The 20,862-nt window shown below is 42.4% G+C and overlaps 1 protein-coding gene across 4 annotated transcripts in view; it reads left to right on the plus strand.

The window, feature by feature from the left end:
• KIF15 (kinesin family member 15) overlaps window positions 1–20,862 on the plus strand; it is a 77,860-nt gene that overhangs the window by 34,823 nt on the left and 22,175 nt on the right. For all 4 annotated transcript variants that reach the window (XR_002071819.2, XM_019416498.2, XM_019416496.2 and 1 more), the window contains exons 11-20: window positions 301–424; window positions 4,044–4,120; window positions 4,353–4,562; window positions 5,423–5,600; window positions 7,952–8,093; window positions 8,968–9,109; window positions 15,994–16,191; window positions 17,011–17,118; window positions 17,545–17,650; window positions 18,608–18,773. Coding sequence is in view for 3 of the 4 variants with exons in the window: in XM_019416498.2 (XP_019272043.1) it covers window positions 301–424; window positions 4,044–4,120; window positions 4,353–4,562; window positions 5,423–5,600; window positions 7,952–8,093; window positions 8,968–9,109; window positions 15,994–16,191; window positions 17,011–17,118; window positions 17,545–17,650; window positions 18,608–18,773 (1,451 nt within the window). In the remaining variant the exon portion in view is untranslated. The remainder of the gene's footprint in view (window positions 1–300; window positions 425–4,043; window positions 4,121–4,352; window positions 4,563–5,422; window positions 5,601–7,951; window positions 8,094–8,967; window positions 9,110–15,993; window positions 16,192–17,010; window positions 17,119–17,544; window positions 17,651–18,607; window positions 18,774–20,862) is intronic.

Genomic DNA, 20,862 nt, shown 5'->3' on the forward strand with positions numbered 1-20,862 from the left:
CAGGCAGTGTTAGGTAAACATACCCAGATCCTGGGGTGACCCAGCCCAACAGGGTAGTATACCTAAGGGGGAGCATATGAGAGGGGTGGTGAGGGGGAGAGCCCCAGCCCGAAGGTACAAGGCACGGGGAGAGGAAGCCTCCTCCCCACTCCAGCACCCTGTGATCCTAGTGGCCTTGTGACTGTCGAAGCACAGTTTTGTTTGGTGTTTGTCACTCCAGATCCTACAAACAAACATGAACACAAGACTGGATGACGCAAAAGTATTCCTTTAACACTTTTTAAAAAAATTCTTGGACAGGCAGTAGTAAATGAAGACACCCAAGGAAATGTGAGCCAGCTCCAAGCTGAAGTGAAGAGGCTCAAAGAACAGCTGGCCCAGCTTACTTCAGGGCAGTTACTACCAGAGAGCTTTCTGACCAAAGGTAAGATGAACACAGTGTCCTTTATCCCGGGGAAGACCGTGTGCGGATATTAGTGGGAGAACCCTGTGACGACAGGCACAATACAATAAAGCTACCCAAACTTTTGAACAAGTCTATTTGACTCACATAGGAACACGAGACCGGCATGTCTCGGAGATACTGCAGGTTTGGTCCCAGACCATTGGGATAAATTAGCAAATACTGCAACAATGCTTGTCAAATAAATTTTTTGTTTTCCCAGTGGTGGGAAAAGTTCTGTTTACGCTACACTGTAGTCTATTAAGTATGCAGTAGCGTCCGTCTAAAAACACAATGTACATACTTGATTAAAAAATACTTTATTGCTAAAAAATGCTAACCATCATCTGAGCTTTCAGCGAATTGTGATGGTGGAGAGTTTTTTTTTTGTTTGTTTTTTTGTTTTTTTTGTTTTTGTTTTTGTTTTTTTTTTTTGCCGGTGGAGGGTCTTGCCTCCATGTTGACAGCTGTTGACTGATCAGGATGGTGGTCACCGAAGGTCGGGGTGGCTGTGGCATTTACTTAAAAAGAAGACAGTAGTGAAGTTTGCTGTATCTATTGGCTCTTCCATTCACGAATGATTTCTCTGCAGCGTGCCATGCCGTTTGATGGCATGTTCTACCCACAGTAGAACTCCTTTCAAAATCAGAGTCAGTCCTCTCAAACCCTGCTGCTCTTTTTATCAACGAAGTTTATGTGATACTCCAGATCCTTTGTTGTCATTTCAACGATCTCCACAGCATCTTCACCAGGAGTAGGTTCCTGCTGAAGAAACTACGTTCTTTGCTCGTCCATTAGAAGCAACTCCTCTTTGGGGGGACGGGGTGGCTCAGTCGGTTAAGCGTCTGACTCTTCGTTTCAGTTCTGGTCACAATCTAGCGGCTTCACGGGTCCGAGCCCCACATCCGGGCTCTGCGCTGGCAGTGCAGGGCCTGCTTTGGATTCTCTCTTCCTCCCTCTTTCTCTGCCCATACCCCACTCACGCTGTCTCTAACTAACTAACTAACTAACTAAATAAATAAATAAACTTAAAAAAAAAAAAGAAGCAACTCCTCTTCCATTCACATTTTATCATGACATTGCAGCACTGTGGTCCCATCTTCAGGCTCCACTTATGGTTCTGGTTCTCTTGCTGTTCCCACCACACGTGCAGTTACTGCCTCCAGTGAAGTCTTGAACCCTCAAAGACATCCATGAGGGCTGGAATCCACTTCTTCCAAACTTCTGATCATGTTGGTATTTTTACCTCTTCCCATCAGTCAGGATTGTTCTTAACGGCATCTAGGATGGAGAATCCTTTCCATTCCAGAAGATTTTCAGTTGACTTTGCCCAGATACATTAGAGGAATCAGTATCAGTAACAGCTATATCCTTAGAAATGTATTTCTTAAATAGTAAGACTTAAAAGTCAGAATGACTCCTTGATCTATGGACTGCAGAATGGATGTTGCGTTAGCATGAAAACAGCATTTCATCTCATTATACATCTTCCATCAGAGCTCTTGGGTGACTAGGTGCATCGACAGTGAGCAGTAATATTTTGAAATGAATCTTTTCCTCCCTTCCCTTCCCTTCCTTCCCTCCCCTTCCCTCCCCTTCCCTCCATGTTTAGCACAGAGCCCAACATAGGGCTCCATCCCAGGACTCTGGGATCATGACCTGAGCCGAAATCAAGAGTTAGACGCTCAACTGACTTAGCCATCCTGAAAGGAATCTTTTTCTGAGCACTATGGCTCAACAGTGGCCTTAAAATATTCAGTAGGCCATGTCAAACAGATGTGCTGTCATCCAGGCTTTGCTGTTTTGTTTACAGAGCACAGGCCCAGTAGATTTAGCATAATTCTTTTTGTTGTTGAGTAGAAGTAAAGTTGATTTTTTTTTAGCCTAATTCTTTTTTCTTTTTAAGTTTATTTATTTATCTTAGAGAGAGAGAGAGAGTGTAAGACAGGGGCAGAGAGAGAGAATCCCAAGCAGGCTTGCACTGTTAGCATAGAGCTTGATGCAGGGCTCGAACCCATGAACTGAGAGATCACACCTGAGCCACAGTTGGACACTTAACTGAGGCACCCAGGTGCCCCTATTTATCCTAATTCTTAAGGGCCCTAGGATTTTTCAGAAGGATAAATGAGCACTGGCTTCAGCTTGTAGTCACCAGCTGCATGGCCCCTAACAAGAGAGTCAGCCTGTCTCTTGAAGCTTTAAACCAGGCATTGACTTCTCCTCTCTAGCTATGAAAGTCCTAGATGGCATCTTCTTCAATGTGGTTTCATCCACATTGAAAACCTGTTATTGGCATAACCACCTTCGTTATCTTCTGGACCACTTGCTGCAGCTTCTACAACACTTGCTGCTTCTACTTTTATGTTAGGGAGATGGCTTCTTTCCTTAAACCTCATGACCCAACCTCTGCTACCTTCAAACTTTTCTTCTGTAGCTTCCTATCCTCTCTCGGCCTTGACGGAATGGAAGAGAGTTAGGGCCTTGCTCTGGACTAGGCTTTGGCTCAAGGGAATGTTATGGCTGGTTTGATCTTCTATCTAGACCATTAAAAGTTTCTGCACATCAGCAATAACGCGGTTTTGCTTTCTTATCATTCATATATTCACTGGAGGAGCACTTTTCATTTCCTTCAAGAACTTTTCCTTCGCATTCACAACTTGGCTAACTGGTACAAGAGGCCTAGCTGCCAGCCCGTCTTGGTTTCCGGCACACCTTCCTAAATAAGTGTAATCATTTCTAGCTTTTGATTTAAAGTGACACATGCGACTTTTTTTCTTTTTTTTTTTTTTTTACTTGAACACTTAGAAGCTGTTGTAGGGTTACTAAATGGGCCTGATTTCCATATTGTTGTGTCTCTGCGAACAGGGAGGCCTGAGGAGATGGGAAGAGACAGAAGGAGCCAGATAGTCAAGCAGTCAGAAAACACATTTATTGATTGAGTTCGCCATCTTATATGGGCATGGTTTGTGGTGCCCAAAATAATGACAGTAGTTACCTCAAAGATCACTGATCACAGATCACCATAACAAATATAGTAATAATAATGAAAATTTTTGGAATATTGCAAGAATTAACAGAATGTGAACAGAGACACGATGTGAGCAACTGCTGGCAGAAAAATGGTGCCAGCAGGCTTGTGCAGGCTCGTGCAGACCTTCAGTGTGTAAAACACGCAGCATCAACAAAGCACAGGAAAACAAAGAATGCCTGTACTTTGTAACCAGATACAGATACCATGTGTACGGAGTTCTGTGGGATGTGGTGGGGAAGGGGGAGTAGAAATAATTTTGAACAATTCTTCCCTTACAAGTGCTAAAAAGAGATATTAATAAATTTCATTTAGATCCACTTTCAAGATTCTGTCATATGTAATGTGTATTATGATTACTAAACAGGATAAGAGAAACTTATTTTTCTTCAAAGAGTCGCTAATTAGGTTGGGTTAATATGAAATCTGTGATCTGGTGATGACAGTCTGATTCGTTTAGATTCACTGAGAGCAGTCAGTCAGAGGCTATTTTAGCTCAATTCTTGGTCCTAAAAGTTGAGAGATAAACATTTCTTTCCTGTTTCCTTTTCTTTCTTACTGGATCAATTACAGAGAAAGATGAGACTAATTACATGAAGTATTTCCAAGAGGCGATGTTGTTCTTTAAGAAATCCGAACAGGAAAAGAAGGTAGGAAACCGAGTCGGTATAAAGCGGATTCCAGATTTTTTAGACTTTCACTACGTGGTACCTTTCTGAGTGAAATAAAAAGTGGCACAATTAAATAAAACAAAGGAAAGCTATGGAAAATCTAATTTTGCCTTTGAGATTAAGTGTCAAGTTAGCATTTGTTGCTTGGTTTGTGGAAATTTAGGGAGGCTGATTTACTTTTCATGTTTAACCAAATTATGAATTTCTTAAGTCTCTGGTAGAAAAAGTTACCCAATTAGAGGACCTCACCCTCAAAAAAGAAAAATTTATTCAGTCTAATAAAATGATTGTGAAATTCCGAGAGGATCAAATAATGCGCCTGGAGAAGCTCCACAAGGAATCCCGGGGAAGTTTTCTGCCTGCAGAGCAGGATCGCTTGTTGTCGGAATTAAGGGATGAGATCCAAACCCTGCGGGAACAAGTGAGTGCATGACATTTGTAGTATTTCTAAAAAGAAAGAAGGTTTGAGGCAAATATAAGTCTGTCGCCAAATTCGCTTAAGTTAATACAGTGGAAAGTGTTTTGAATGAATTCAGCTGAGGTGTGGTTGCACCTCCCCTGCCTCCATTTTCCAAGATGGCCGGCCGAAGGGGGCGGGGAGGAGCTTCGAAAAGTTGCTGTTAGGGCTTCCTCCCAGGCAAGGTGGGCAGCTGTGCTCGTCTCAATGGGCAGATTATCCTTACAGTGGGTTCCTTCCGACTTCTTGTTGCCGGTTTTCCTTTCCCTGGAGAGGATGGGTGGTTACTACAGGCACAACATTAAAAAAACGAAGAAAATCTGTTTCTGGCTTTTGTATCTTTCCGAGGCTTTTTTTAACGCATACTCAAACTAACGTGGATATTTTTACTCTTGTTCCTTTTTAACACAAAAGGCAACTTACCTTACACGCTTTACTGCTGCTCTTTTCCTGTAGTGTGTCTTGGAGGGCATTGAATTCTGGTCAAGAGAGAGTTTTCCTTATTCTTTACACTGTGTTCATGTCACCAGTCCCCACTGCATGAAGAGTCGGCCACAGTGTGCACCCTTTGTACTTCTCTCCTTATGAGCCCGTGCCTGCAGGAAAATCTCGAAGCACGACCCAGGCGTGGAAAAATGGCTCTGGAGGCGATGCACATATTTAGTGTGATCACACACGCCGGTTGCTGTCCACAGTCCTTGCCACGGGCCACCGCCCCCAGTGCACGCAGCATTCCTAACGTTTCCTGATGGCTTTGCGGCAAGACTGGCCATTAAGGAGAAATGTCTGTCCATACGTAAGTCTGTCATTCTTCTGTGTCACAGATAGAGCACCACCCCAGGGTTGCAAAGTATGCTATGGAAAACCATTCCCTCAGGGAGGAGAACAGAAGATTGAGATTGTTAGAGCCTGTGAAAAGAGCCCAAGAAATGGATGCCCAGACCATTGCAGTACTAGAAAAAGCTTTCTCCGAACTATCTGGCACAGAGAAAAAGGACAAGGGTAAGAAATGATGGTTGTCTGCATGCCTTGTAGGGGCTGGGAGGCTGTTTGAAAGGGCATTTATATTACCTCACAGGCGGGGTCTTCATTTTAGCCTCTAGACCTGGTGTGCATATACATACTTACGCTTTTATGTATCAAAAGGCATTTCCTAAAGCTTTTTTTCACAAATCACATGTAGTGAGTTATGTAGGCTAACTGACATGTCAATGAAACATATTTCTGTTGCGTTGATAAAGACAGTTTTTATTTCTGTTTTGTTGATAAAAGATTCAGATATTACTTACAATTTTTATTAAATGAAACTTACCTGTTAGAAGTATTTGAAATTAAAAGTGCTTAACTAATCAACACGGATGAATGTTGAGTAGAGACGTTTACCTGTCCAGCTAAGGTCTGTGCATCGCGAGAGGCAGTGGAAAGTCAGGGTCCTGATCCCAGCACGGTGCTTGCAGCCTGAAGACATGGGTGCCAGTTATGTTGACCAGCATACACTGTTAGTCCCAGGTGGTTCCCGTCTATTTGTATTCTGTGAAAAGTGGCTCAGTTAGTGGGATTTGGCAACAAAGTCTGTGTTTGCCCCACTTTTTTTTTTTTTTTTTTTTTTAAGTTTTATTTATTTGGAGAGAGAGGGCCCGCAAACGGGAGGGGCAGAGAGAGGGGGAGATAGAGAATCCCGAGCAGTCTCCGTGTTGCTGGCACACAGCTCGATGCATATCTCAAACTTACAGACTGTGAGATCATGACCTGAGTTGAAATCAGGAGTCAGTCGCTTAACCAACTGAGCCACCCAGGTACCCCAGTGCATTTGCCCCATTCTTAGAGTGAATATTTTTGTGGGCTTTTCTCATATTCGGTGGCAGCCTTTGTGTCATTCCAGGTTGCAATTAAGAAAACCCTGGGGCGCCTGGGTGGCTCAGTCGGTTGGGCGTCCGACTTCAGCTCGGGTCATGATCTCACAGTCTGTGGGTTCGAGCCCCGCATCGGGCTCTGTGCTGACGGCTCAGAGCCTGGAGCCTGCTTCCGATTCTGTGTCTCCCTCTCTCTCTGCCCCTCCCCTGCTCATGCTCTGTCTCTCTCTGTCGCAAAAATAAAAACATTAAAAAAAAAAAAAAAAAAAAAAGAAAACCCTAATGTTATCAGCACTCATGACGAAGCCTGTTCATTTATTTAAAAAAAAAAAAATTTTTTTTAACGTTTATTTATTTTTGAGACAGGGAGAGACAGAGAATGAGCTGGGAAGGGGCAGAGAGAGAGAGGGAGACACAGAATCCAAAGCAGACTCCAGGCTCTGAGCTGTCAGCACAGAGCCCGACATGGGGCTCAAACTCACAGATGGTGAGATCATGACCTGAGCCGAAGTCGGACGCTCAACCGACTGAGCCATCCAGGCGCATCCCCCACCAAATTTTTTTTTAATGTTTATTTTTTATTTTTGAGAGAGACAGAACGTGAGTGGGGGAGGGGGCAAGAGAGAGGGAGAGACAGAATCTGAAGCAGGCTGCAGGCTCTCAGCTGTCAGCACTGAGCCACCCAGGCACCCCCGTGCCCTTTTTAAATTTTCATTTTGCAAGCCTTCTTCCATTCTGTTATGACTCAATAAAAGAATAAAATTCACCGTATTTGGTTTGTAGAGAGACTGATTTTAGACGTGAAGTTAAGGTCACGGTTTTTGCTCTTTATTTCAGCTATTTTTCCCTACAATGCTCTCTAGTTTTTTCGCCATTTTGACCTCAAATAATTCCTTGACTTACATACCTTTGAAAGATACTAATGGTCATTTCTGGATCCCACCATCTTCCAAACAAGAATCATTCTCTAAATAACTTTTACATAAGTTTTCCCTCGGTGGAGCTCATTGGAACTCTCTTCAACATAATTAGTCTTCTAAACAATCCCTGAAAATATTTTCCACTTGTTAGATGGTACCAAGCTCTTTCAACTTGCTGCCTTTGCTATTTGGTTCCTTTTCTGAATAATTTATTGACTGGTGATATTAGCCTTTGGCATGAATTTCTGCAGTATTCGCCTGTTGATGGTTCACCATCCAGCCGTGTGTGTGTTGTACTTGATGGCTTGCTCTTTCCCCTGATGGAAAACGTGTTGCCTTAAATACACCCCTACATCCTGTGGCTTCTCAACCTCTCAAAAATCAGTACTCTCTGACACCCTGTGTGGTGTCTTTGTCTCTTGCTGAGCTATATACAGGCTCTTGTTTTTTAGGGTCCACCTTCCAACCCATCTCTCATTTTTCCTTCTTTGCTTCAAAATTAATACCTGGCCGAGAACTTAAAAAAAATGTACTCTGTTATTCTTGTCTTTCAAAGACCGAGTTGTTTCCTTATTACCAGGTCAACCGGGATTTTCTCCTAAAGCACCAAAGGAGCCATGTTCTTTAGTGAACACTGAGAAGTTGAAAACACAACTCCTGCAAATTCAGGCAGAGCTGAATAATTCAAAGCAAGAATATGAAGAATTCAAAGAACTAACGAGGTAAGGTGTAAATACCCATTCGTGCTTACCTATTTCAGTATCTTTTAGTGTTGAGTTGTTTTCGTGTTTAATATTGATAATTTGAGCATTTTACTTTAAATATGAATTCGCATTTACCAACTAACGTGTGGCGTGAAGAAAAAGCTCTTTTAATATATTTAATGAACTAAATGATACGGATGTTTTCACTGATACACCTGTATCTGGTTACCAAATTTAAATCAGTGTTTTTATGAATGAAGTCAGGATTTTTAGAAATTATAGGTTTGTTAATATTCTTTATGCTCTTTGTGTAAAGGAAAACGAAGATGAACCACATTCATATTACAACTAAGATTAATCCTGTCCTAAAAAAAAAGAAGCGTTTATTTTAAAAATAATATATCACGTGTGCTATCGTCATGGACTACTTGGGCTTTTGAATTGGAACTCTACCATTTACTAGTTAAATACTTTACACTGTAGTTAATTCTCATATGCTGTATTTTCCCCAACTGGAAAATGAAGGTAATAATCTAAGAATATCTCTGAGTTAGAAAACTATCAAGTTATGTGAGAGTATAAAGTGTAAAGTGTTCGGGCGCCTGGGTGGCTCAGTCGATTGAGCGTCCGACTTTGGCTCAGGTCATGGTCTCACGAACGTGAGTTCGGGCCCCGTGTTGGGCTCTGTGCTGGCAGCTCGGAGCCCGGAGCCTGCTTCGGATTCTGTGTCTCCCTCTCTGTTCCTCCCCCACTCGCACTCTTTCTTTCCATCTGTCTGTCTGTCTGTCTGTCTCTCTCAAAAATAAAGATAAAAAAAAATTTTTTTTAAGTGTAAAGTGTTTTACAAATGTATGACATTACCTAAAATACTTGACTTTTAAATATCTCTTAGGAAAAAGCAGCTAGAATTGGAGTCAGAGCTTCAGTCTTTGCAAAAAGCAAACCTTAATCTTGAAAACCTTTTGGAAGCAACAAAAGCCTGCAAGCGACAAGAAGTTTCTCAGCTGAATAAAATTCATGCCGAAACGCTTAAGGTAGGCGATCTGAAGCACTTCTTCTATCCTAAGTCAGTTTGATCTCATTTTGTTAACAGTGGAGAGAATCTGCACTGATGGTTGCCAGATACAATAGAACTCTTGCAGACGGTTAACTCCAGGGTGACTCTGGCTCCAGGGGTGGGGTGGGGTGGGGAGGGAAAGCATGTGGCATTTGAAATCAGACCTGGGTTCAAATTTTCATCTGTCACTAAACTTAGGCAGGATTTCCTAACTTCTTTAAAAAAAAATATTTCTTGGGGCGCCTGGGTGGCTCAGTCGGTTGAGCATCCGACTTCAGCTCAGGTCACGATCTCGCGGTCCGTGAGTTCGAGCCCCGCGTCAGGCTCTGGGCTGATGGCTCGGAGCCTGGAGCCTGCTTCTGATTCTGTGTCTCCCTCTCTCTCTGTCCCTCCCCCATTCATGCTCTGTCTCTCTCTGTCTCAAAAATAAATAAACGTTAAAAAAAAAAATTAAAAAAAAAAAATCTTTAAAAAAAAAATATTTCTTTTAATGTTTATTTGTATTTTGAGAGACAGAGAGAGACAGATTACAAGTTGGCGGAGGGCAGAGAGAGAGGGAGACACAGAATCCGAAGCAGGCTCTGAGCTATCAGCACAGAGATGTCTCGAACTCATGAGACATGAGATCATGAACTGAGCCGACGTCAGATGCTCAACCAACTGAGCCACCCAGGCGCCCCAGGGTTTCCTAATGTCCAAGCCTCATATTTATGATCTCCAAATTAAGGGTCAGACTAATTTGGCTGTAGGTTTTTTAGAACATCAAATGGGATAGTAGAGTGCCTGGTGCCTGGTGGATCTCGGCAGCTGTTGCTATAACGTACTGTGTACCCACAGCTGTTGTAGAAGAATAGACATTTTAAAGACAAAGACCCCTAAAGGATCCAGGTAACACTAATGATAATAGGAGGGCTTCTTTCCCTAAACAACCATAGCCTTCATAAAAGAAAAAAAAAAAAAAATGAACATCTAGGAATGCGAAGAGGAGGAGAAGCAAAAGATTAAAGAGGTGATGATGCTGATGCCAGTGAATGGGCTTTTGGACCAAATTCTCTGAAGGCTAAAAAAATGTTTCTTATACATCTTAAAAATAGATGTTTATCCCTACTGGTTATTTTACAAGGGATATTTTTGGTGTCACTTAATAGGAGACTTCTTTTAAAAGAAATTTTATTCATTCATTTGAATAGGCAGTTCACATGGCTGGAATTGTTAAAGGTACAAAGAATATATGGTGACAATCTCTCCCTGCTGTCCTTCCTGCCAACCATCCAAGGCCCTTTTTGGAAGTAGTCACTGTTACTGAGTCTTGGGTTTGGTTTCCATCCTTTAATTTTTAATTTTTTTCTTTTTTTCAATTTTAATTGAATTCTAGTTTACATACAATATTATTGTTGTAGCCTCAGATGTACAACATAGTGATGTGACCATTCTATACATTGTGCAGTGCTTACCCAGTAAGTATAGTCCCCATCTGTCACCATACAGAGTTATTACAATATGATTGACTGTAATCCCTATGCAGTACATTACATCCCTTTGGCTTATTTATTTTATAACTGGGAGTTTGTAACTCTTAATCCCCTTAGGCCATCTCACCTATCTTCCCCAACCCCTTCTCCTCTGGCAACCACCATGAGTCTATTTCTGGTTTGTTTTGTTTTGTATTTAATAACTTAATTAATTTTTAATAGGGGCCCCTGGGTGGCCCAGTCAGTTAAGCGTCTGACTTCGGCTCAGGTCATGATCTCATGTCTCATGAGTTCGAAACATCTCTGTGCTGACAGTTCAGAGCCTGGAGTCTGCTTCGGATTCTGTGTCTCCCTCTCTCTCTATCCCTCCCCAACTCGCGCTGTGTGTTTGTGTCTCTCAAAAATAAATAAACATTAAAAAAAGATTTATAAAAAATTTTTTTTAATGTTTATTTTTGAGTAATCTCCACACCCACTGTGGGACTTGAACCCACAACCCCGAGATCAAGAGTCTCACAGTCTACTGACTGAGCCACGCAGACACCCCTTGTTTTGTTGTTTTAGATTCCATATTTAAGTGAAATCATATAGTATTTGTCCTTTTCTGACTTATTTCACTTAGCATGATACCCTCTATGTCCATCCATGTTGTCACCAGTGGCAAGATCTCAGTCTTTTTTATGGCTGAGTAATATTCGTGTGTGTGTGTGTGTGTGTGTGTGTGTGTGTGTGAGAGAGAGAGAGAGACATCTTTATCCATTTATCTATTGATGGACACTTGGGTTGCTTGTATGTCTTGGCTATTGGAAATAATGCTGCAGAAAAGCATAGGGGTGCATATATTTTTTTCAAATTAGTGTTTCCATTTTCTTTAGGTAAATACCCAGCAGTAGAATTTTGCTGGACCTATTGTAGTTCTATTTTAACTTTTTGAGAAACCTCCATACTGTTTTTCACAGTGGCTGCATGATTTACATTCCCACCAACAGTGCAGGAGGACTTCCTTTCTCTTGTCCTTTTAATACTAGCCATTCTGACAGGTGTGAGGTGTTGATTGCTCATGGTGGTTTTGATCTGTGTTTCCCTGATGATGAGTGATGTTGAGCATTTTTTCATGTGCATGCTGCCCATCTGGATGTTTTCTTTGGAAAAATGTCTATTTGGGTCCTCTGTCCTTTTTTAATTGGATTATTTGGGGTTTTTTGGTTTTGAGTTTTATGAGTTCTTTATATATTTTAGATCTTAAACCCTTATTGAATGTCATTTGCAAGTATCTTCTGCCATTCAGTAGGTTGCCCTTTTGTTTTGTTGGTGGTTTCCTTTGCTGTGCAAAAGCCTTTTACTTTGATGTCCCACTTGCTTATTCCTTTTTTCTTATTTTACACAAATGGTAACGTATTATACATATCATTCTACACCTGGTTTTTTTTGGATTTTCCTTAGAGTGTGTCCCATGACTAAAAAGAACTTTCTCTCTGTTTTGTTTTGTTTTGTTTTTGACAGCTGCACATAAATCTGTTCTATGGTTGTATCATGATTTATTTAACCTCAAAAATGCTATTTTAAAAAATAAAGGTAGAATGTTTTTCTTTGGTCTTTAAAAATGATGGCCTTTAAATTCTGTGTAGGAGATTATTTTAAAATATTTGCAGAGGGACGCCTGGGTGGCTCATTCGGTTAAGCATCTGACTCTTGGTTATGGCTCAGGTCATGATCTCACAGTTTGTGGGTTCAGTCCTCACATCGGGCTCTACACTGACAGTGTGGAGTCTGCTTGGGATTCTCTCTCTCTTTCTGCCCCTCCCCTACTTGCACACGCTCTCTCTTTCTCTCTCAAAATAAACTAAGAAAAAAAATTCCTGGGGTGCCTGGGTGGCTCAGTCAGTTAAGTGTCTGACTCTTGATTTCGGCTCAGGTTGATGGGATTAAGCCCTGAGTTGGGCTCTGCACTGACATTATGGAACCTACTTGGGATTCTCCATCCCTCTCTCTCTCTCTCCCCATTCCCCACTCTCTCTCTCTCTATCAAATAAATAAATAAACATTAAAAAAATACTTGTACAACATTGCCAAATGTTTTATAATCCTGTGTTTGTAGCCCTCTACCTTGGTAGAATTCTAGAGCTTGAAGCACCATGCATGGCAGGCTAGTCCTACTTCCTCCATTTATAGCTCCGCACATAAGACTAAAGCGATAACGTTTTGCCAAGAGTAGCCCAGCCCTTCAGAGCTTTCGTTGTTGTTCGTTTTCAACTATATGAGTACTTTATGAATACGTTCTTCTTGTTTAGAAGAAACATATACATACATCTGTAAGTTTCGGTTCAAGTTCTTTTTCAGCACTATTGCCAGTCGGGTTCTAATCCAGTCCTTTATCCCCCATCCCTGGGAGTCATTTGTTATCAGTTTAGGAATCTTTTTACTTGGCAATTTTCTATGGTAAATATGCATGGACTGGGAAAATACGCCAAGTTATTTCATACATTGTTTTTTTGTTGTGCTTTGTTTTTAAAATTCATTGGAATCATCCTACATATGTTATTCTTCAGTGGACCTTTGTTAACTCTGGGTTATGCTGGGGTCATTCCACATTAACTAGTACGTAGAGCTCTACCTCATTTTACATCTAGGCTGCCATGTTTTGGACAACCCATGGCTTGTTTAGGTGTTTGCCAGGGTAGGTGTTCTTTGGGGGTGGAGTCTGTGGACGGAGTGGTCGTCTTCTGATGTCTCAGGAGTGGGGTCCTTCCCATTCAAGTGACCGCTGGGTGTCTGCACCATGTGCTCTCCCAGGAGGTCTGGGAGCCCTCACTGCCCAGCGCCAGCCCCTGGAACTGGCATTGTCTGACTCTTTAATGTTTGACAGTCTGATGGGTGAGGGATGTTCTCTTGTGAAGGTTTTAATTCTCATTTCTTTTACTTCTGTTAAAGTCTCATATCTATGATCGCTGTCCTTTTTCATGGAGGAAAAAGAAAAATAAGTCTGTTTTCCTACTAGTTGTTTTACCTTCTGATTTGTAGTTTTTAACGCGTTACTCTTTTGTGTGTCGTACGTACTACTGCCAGTGTATTCGCCGTCAAGTTGTTTGTCTTTTATCTTTGTATGTGATTCTGTTAAAAAGAACTTTTACAATTTTGATATAGCCAGGTTTATTCATCTTTCGTATTTGTGACTTATGTATTTTTTTTCTGGGTACAGTATACTTGATTGATGGTATGTGAGAAGGTAGGGCTCCCCAAGCCCCTCTCCTTTTTCAGGGGGTCTGGGATGGAAACTGTGTAGAGGTCAGGAGATTCTCAGTGTGTTGGGGATGAGTTGGGGAAAGGACTCCTCAGAAGCTGAGGGCCTCTGTCTTCCCCTTGCTCTCCTCAGGGCTGGTGGTCCAGGAGATGTTTACTCCTTGAGTGCCATGTGGACCATGAGGTCTACCACCCGGTTGCTGTAGCAAAGTTCATTGTCATACCAGGAAATGAGCTTAACAGAATGGTCATTGAGGCAATGCCAGCCCCAGCATCAAAGATGGAAGAGTGGTTGTCACTGTTAAAGTGGAGGACAAACCTGGTCCTCCCTGTAGCCCAGGATGCCCTTGAGGGGGCCCTCCAATGTCTGCTTCACCACCTTCTTGACGTCATCGTATTTGGCAGCTTTCTCCAGGCAGAGGGTCAGATCCATGGATCTGACACATTAGGAGTGGAAACATGGAGAGCCATGCCAGTGAGCTTCCTGTTCAGCTCAGGGATGGCCTTGCTTGCAGCCTTGGCAGCACCAGTAGAAGCAGGGCTGATGTTCTGGGTGGCAGTGATGGCATGGACTGTGGTCATGAGTCCCTCCATGATGCCAAAGTTTTCATGGATGACCTTGGCCAGAGGGGCCAAGCTGTTGGCGGTACAGGAGGCGTTGCTGACAATCTTGAGGGAGTTCTCATAATTCTCAGGGTTCACGCCCATCACAAACATGGGGGCATCAGCAGAAGGGGCAGAGGTGATGACCCTCTTGGCCCCACTCTTCACATGAGCCCCAGCCGTCTCTATGGTGATGAAGACCCCAGCAGACTCCACAATATATTCAGCACCGGCATCGTCCCATTTGATGTTGGTGGGATCTGGCTTCTGGAAGATGGAGATGGGCTCTCCATTGATGACAGGTTTGCAGTTCTCAGCCTTGACTGTACTATGGAGTTTGCCTTGGTTGGAATCGTACTAGAACATGTAGACCATGTAATTAAGGTCAATGAAGGGATCATTAATGGCAACAATATCCACTTAGCCAGGAGTTAAAAGCATTGCTGATGACCAAGTGCCTAATTTGGCTGAATCCGGTTACCCTGACCTTCACCATGGTATCTCGGGGACATGGCTGGCTACAGTGGAAGATGAGGCTGTCTGTCCAACGGGGAGGAGCAGAGAGCCTCTTTTATGTATTTTTAAAGGCCCAGACAGTCTCAAGATCATCAGTATAATTTTATTTTTACACTGAGATGTTTAATGCATCTGCTATTTTATTTTTGAATGGTGTGACTTAGGGATTTAACTTTTTTTTTTAATGTTCATTTTTGAAAGAGAGAGAGAGACAGAGACAGAGACAGAGAGACAGAGACTGAGCCGGGGAGGGGCCAAGAGAGGGAAACACAGAATCCGAAGCACAGAGCCCAACGCAGGGCCCAAACCCACGAACCTTGAGATCATGACCTGAGCGGAAGTCGGATGCCCAACAGACTGAGCCACCCAGGCGCACCAGGGATTTAACTTTTAATAGTCCTTGTTTTTCTCACTAATTTGAACTTTCAACATAAGTCACTCTTTTTCTGTGTATTTGATGTAGGCCAGGGAAATCTTTCCAATTTGTTCTCCTTTCACTCGTCTCTTCTTGTACAATTACTCTTTGTATGAAGTTTGGAATTGGCTGATCTAGTTTCAGTTTTAAAAATCTTGGGGTGCCTGGGTGGCTCAGTCGGTTAAGCGTCCGACTTCAGCTCAGGTCACGATCTCACGGTCCGTGAGTTCGAGCCCTGTGTCGGGCTCTGGGCTGATGATGGCCCAAAGCCTGGAGCCTGCTTCTGATTCTCTGTCTCCCTCTCTCTCTGACCCTCCCTCGTTCATGCTCTGTCTCTCTCTGTCTCAAAAATAAATAAACGTTAAAAAAAAAATATATATATATATATATATTAAAAAAAAAAAAAAAAGAAAACTTAAGAGAATTTTCCTTGAGACCGCATTGAATTGATAAATTTGTTTCTACTTGGGCATTTCTCTGCTGCCTCTCGAGGATACTCTTCTTTTGATGATTAGAATTTCAATTTTATCCTTTCTGTTCACATGGTTATTACTCAGTGCTATGGCTGTGTTGTTCACGAGTGCTAATGTTGTCCATAATCACTTTTTGCCGCAGATTATAACTACACCAACCAAGGCTTATCAACTTTGGTCCCGACCAGTACCAAAACTAAGCCCCGAAGCAGGGAGCTCTGGCCCTGTGCATGCTCAGAATCCCAGCACATTAGATGATAATATCTTGAATGAGCCAGTTCCACCTGAGATGAACGAACAGGCTTTTGAGGCCATTTCTGAAGAGCTTAGAATGGTGCAGGTAATGGTTAGTTTTAGAAAAAGCAAGTAACTAGACATTCATTGAGAAACTCCCTGTATCATGTTAACTCTAATATGTAGTGTTCAAATCTGTGTGGTATTAAAATTGTATCTTGTTAAACATGGGTGTGTGAAAGCAGAAATCAGCCTGCTTTTGCTCGTTCTTTTTGTTTGCTCTGCGGTATTTAGCAAGTCCCACTCTCTAGTCTCCTCAGGTTTTGGCTCTCTCCTATATGAAGAGACCAGTCTTGTCCCCAGCTTCAAGTTCCAGAACTGGTTTATATAGCACAGTACTGTATCTGCAAAGAAAATTTAAATAATTGAAAGAATCTTCTTATAGATCAAATTGCAGACAGTTTTTGATGTATTTGAAAGAACATGTGAAGTGTGTTTATCTCAGAATTCTGGTGATTTATTTTTTCAGAAAGTTTTTCTGCTGTCTGACAATACTTAGAGTGAGCCAGACTACCCTCAAATTCCAAAGGTTCGCCCTTTCCAAGGCATGGAGGCCATTCTTGTAAAGTCACTCCATGCAGCCTTGGGAAAGCTTCTTAGAAGTCTCAAGATGCTCTATGATTGATTCCATTGAATCATTTTTCCGCTTTGTGTTTCAAATTATCCGCTTTGATGGACCACAAGTGTAATTCTGAAACATAAGTCATTAGTGTAGTCTTTGGAAATTGTTTTCTGGCTCCAAACTGGCCTTTGATATCTTTGTCTATGTGAGGTTTTGAATTTTATTCTATTTTATTTTATTTAGTGGAATGTTTGCGATTTCCACTGAAAAGAATTTTTGACAACTCAAGTTTTTGTGTTGCAGGAACAAATGAGTGCCCTTCAAGTCAAGCTGGATGAGGAAGAGCATAAAAACCTGAAGCTTCAGCAGCACATTGACAAACTGGAACATCATTCTATACAAACGCGGGAGGTGAGACCCAAGAGCAGGGCCTCAGAAGATGTATGAAACAGATCCTCAAAGGAAGAGTGTTACAAGAAGAACAGGACTTTGCAAAGCCTTTGTCAAGGCTCATTTGGGTTGTATTCTTTATTGTGTTACTTCACACACTGCTCTGATAATGACACACACCGCCTAGGCTGAATTCTAGCTCACTTAGTGGACAGTGCAGATAGGGCCCTTGCTCTCGGTTCGGAACAAGGCAGGGTAGATGGCCCAGGTGCTTGCAGTGGCCCTGCCTCTTTGTTGGTCTTCCTCACTGTAGTTCGTGGGAACGGCCGACTTTCTTCTGTCAGACACCTGAAGCTAGATTTTAAAAACAGAAACAAGGTAATGATTTGGAGAGTATCTTAGCATGCCAGTATTCCCTTTTCTAATCAATTTATCTTTTTCTCAAAGCTTTTCTCGTCAGAAAGAACTGATTGGACCAGACAGCAGCAAGAGCATCTCTCACAACTGAATGTCCTTGAAAAGCAGCTTCGGGACGCTCAAACTAAGAATGAGTGTAAGTTCGAACGGCTGGGAGCTTTGTAATCTGAATACCATGACTCAGTATCTTTTGACCTCTATGAGTAAATCTTGCCCCTATGTTGTTGGTTGTTTTGTTTTGTTTTTAATTAGATGACCAGACTTGGGTCTGCAAGGCAGTGGTAAGTAATAGTCTCATATCAGAAAGGGTGCTTTGCTTCAGGACTGGTCATAAACAAGTGATCGAACTGGTTGCTGAACCTTTTAATACTGCTTTGAAGATGAAGTGTCTTGAAATCATAAGACGAATAATATTTTGACAGTGAGAAAATAAAGAATAACTATGTATTTGTATGTGTCCATAGAGGTGGGAGTATCATTTGATTCCCAATTTTTTGCAGCTTATTTCTCCTTTCATCAGAGTGTTTGCAGCAGTTTGTAATAAAGCTAAAACAAAAGGCGGCCATTATGTTTTCTTTGATCTAAAGAGTTACTTGATGTCACCTCCAATTGGAGTTTTCTTAGAAGACCAGCAGTGTTTAACCCATTTTGGAATGTTCTGGTGTATCACCAAAGGGTTTTCAATAAGTACGATTAGGTCACTTAAAATATGTTAAATCTGTTGATTTTTTTCTCCCTTATATTAAAAGTTGCCATACACATGCCTCAGGAGAAAGTGGAACCGTCAAGTGACCTGCAGATCAGGGACAGATGTTAACCCTTTACTTTTTTTGTAGAAATATACCAAAAATCATAAACGAGGAGGAATAAAATAGAAATCTCTGTGCCCCTAGGTACCTACCACTTGGTTGGTCAACATCTTAAGATTGGTCTCTCCAACTTGTTTTTGCTGTTTGTGTGGAAATATCCATCCAACCTCTTTGTCTACTTTGTTAAAAAAAGTGTGTGTGTGTGTGTGTGTGTGTGTGTGTGTGTGTGTGTGTGTGTGTGTGAGAAGAAACCTGTTGAGGATGTATTTTGTTTTGTTTTTTAGTTTTGAAAAGTGAGGTGCATGACCTGCGAGTAGTTCTTCACTCTGCAGACAAGGAGCTGTCTTCCATGAGGCTGGAGTATAGTTCGTTCAGAGAGAGTCGGGAGAAAGAGCTGAGTAGCCTCTCTGATCGACACGCGCACACGCAGCTCCAGCTGGAGAGCGTCAGGTAGAGTTGTTCTGTTATGCTGTCCCGTCGCCTGGTTGGGGCCTGCAGTCCAGGACTGCTCGCCGTGCAAGTGCTATAAACCCAACTCGAACTAGTTAAACTAAAAGGTAAATTACTGGCTCACAATAACGGGGAGGCCTAGAGGGGATTTTGGTTTCAGGGGCAAACTAGACCGAGTCTCAAAAGATACTGTCAGTGCACATTTCTCTCTGTCTCTGTCTCTCTGTCTCTGTCTCTCTCAGTTCCTGCTCTGCTTCCCTCGTTACGTTGCCCTTACTCAGTCCTACTATTGAGAGCCTTCCTCTCTGTGACGGGGAACAGATCGCCTCAGACCGCTGCATATTCTCTTAGCGTAATGACCCCTGTGATGAAATCCTCTGTCCCAGAAGGCATGTATCAATCCCAGGGAAAATCTGAATTGGTTTTGCCGGAGTCCTCTGCTTACCTGCGGACCAGTCACTTCCCAGGGGTTCGAGGGGATATAGGCCCAACATAGGTGATGCACCTTTTCCAGAGGGAGAGGTATGCTCTTATTAGAAGAAGGGACAGTACAAGGTAGAACAGATCAGTAGTTGTCACTGTTGTCCACAGTAACTTGTCAGAGGCTGGCAGGAGTCAGTGCTGGTAATCTTGAAATAAAGGAATGACAGATGTAAGGGGTTTGTTTTTACTACTCTTTTCCTTGCCAATTTCAACCTTTTATAAAATCATTTTGTGTTTTGGTTGCCGTCGTATGGGTCCGTGGCAATAATTTAATAATGGACATTTGGCACGTGATACTGTGAGCATGATACATGTTGCAAAGGTTTAAATCTGCAGTTTTTGGGGCGCCTGGGTGGCGCAGTTGGTTAAGCGTCCGACTTCAGCCAGGTCACGATCTCGCGGTCCGTGAGTTCGAGCCCCGCGTCAGGCTCTGGGCTGATGGCTCGGAGCCTGGAGCCTGTTTCCGATTCTGTGTCTCCCTCTCTCTCTGCCCCTCCCCCGTTCATGCTCTGTCTCTCTCTGTCCCAAAAATAAATAAAAAATGTTGAAAAAAAAAAAAAAAATCTGCAGTTTTTACGTGTTTTCTGCACGAGGAATTAAAATAGAGGAAGAAAATTTGAGATCTGCAGACCGGATTCATCCATAAACATGTTTTTGCTGGATCTTCCCAGTGTGGTTTTTAAAAAGTTTAGCATAGGGGCGCCTCGGTGGTTCAGTTGGTTGGGCATCTGACTTGGGCTTGGGTCATGATCTCATGGTTTGTGAATTCAGGCCCCGCCTTGGGCTCTGCTGACAGCTCAGAGCCTGGAGCCTGCTTCGGATTCTGTGTTTCCCTCTCTGCCTGCCTCTGTCTGTCTGTCTGTCTGTCTCTCTCTCAAAAATAAACATTTAAGAAAAAAGTTTCGCATTGCATTCTTAAGATTGAGAGCTTTCTTGTAAAAATCCATCTTTCAGCATCCCCTGAAATCCCATCCCTGCCCCCTGAATGACTCCTTTCCCGTGAGTTGGGCGGAGCGCTGTCAGCCTCCACTGCCCCTGTTTCCCCAGCACCGAGTTGCCATTTGTCATCCCTGGTGCACTGTTGTTTTTTTCTTACCAGGCATTTGTGGGGTTTTTTTGTTGTTGTTGTTGTTTTTAATCTTTATTTATTTTTGAGAGAGAGAGAGCGAGAGAGCGAGCATGAGCAGGGGAGGAACAGAGAGAGAAGGAGACACAGAATCCGAAGCAGGCTGCAGGTTCTGAGCCATCAGCACAGAGCCCGATGCGGGGCTTGAACCCATGAACCGTGAGATCATGACTTGAGCCAAAGTCGGACGCTTAACCAACTGATCCACCCAGGCGCCCCACCAGGCATTTGTTTTTAACATCTGAATCACTGACCCTAATCTTGGCGTGTCATAAATTAACTTTGTGTGAGTTTTTTGGAAAGGTCACTCCACTTATCTCGTTGGATTTTAATTTCCTCATGTTTATAAGTCATTTGAACCAGATCTAAAATATTAGGAATCCACTATATTTGACTATGTACTTAAATTCTGTCTTAAAAATAGCGAGTACTTCTTTGCTTTTTAAATTTGATATAATTTTTCTCAGTGTCTCAGGTTTA

The sequence above is a fragment of the Panthera pardus genome, unplaced genomic scaffold, assembly GCF_024362965.1.
Source record: "Panthera pardus isolate Hobbes unplaced genomic scaffold, ASM2436296v1 HiC_scaffold_8, whole genome shotgun sequence".
NCBI lineage: Eukaryota > Metazoa > Chordata > Mammalia > Carnivora > Felidae > Panthera > Panthera pardus.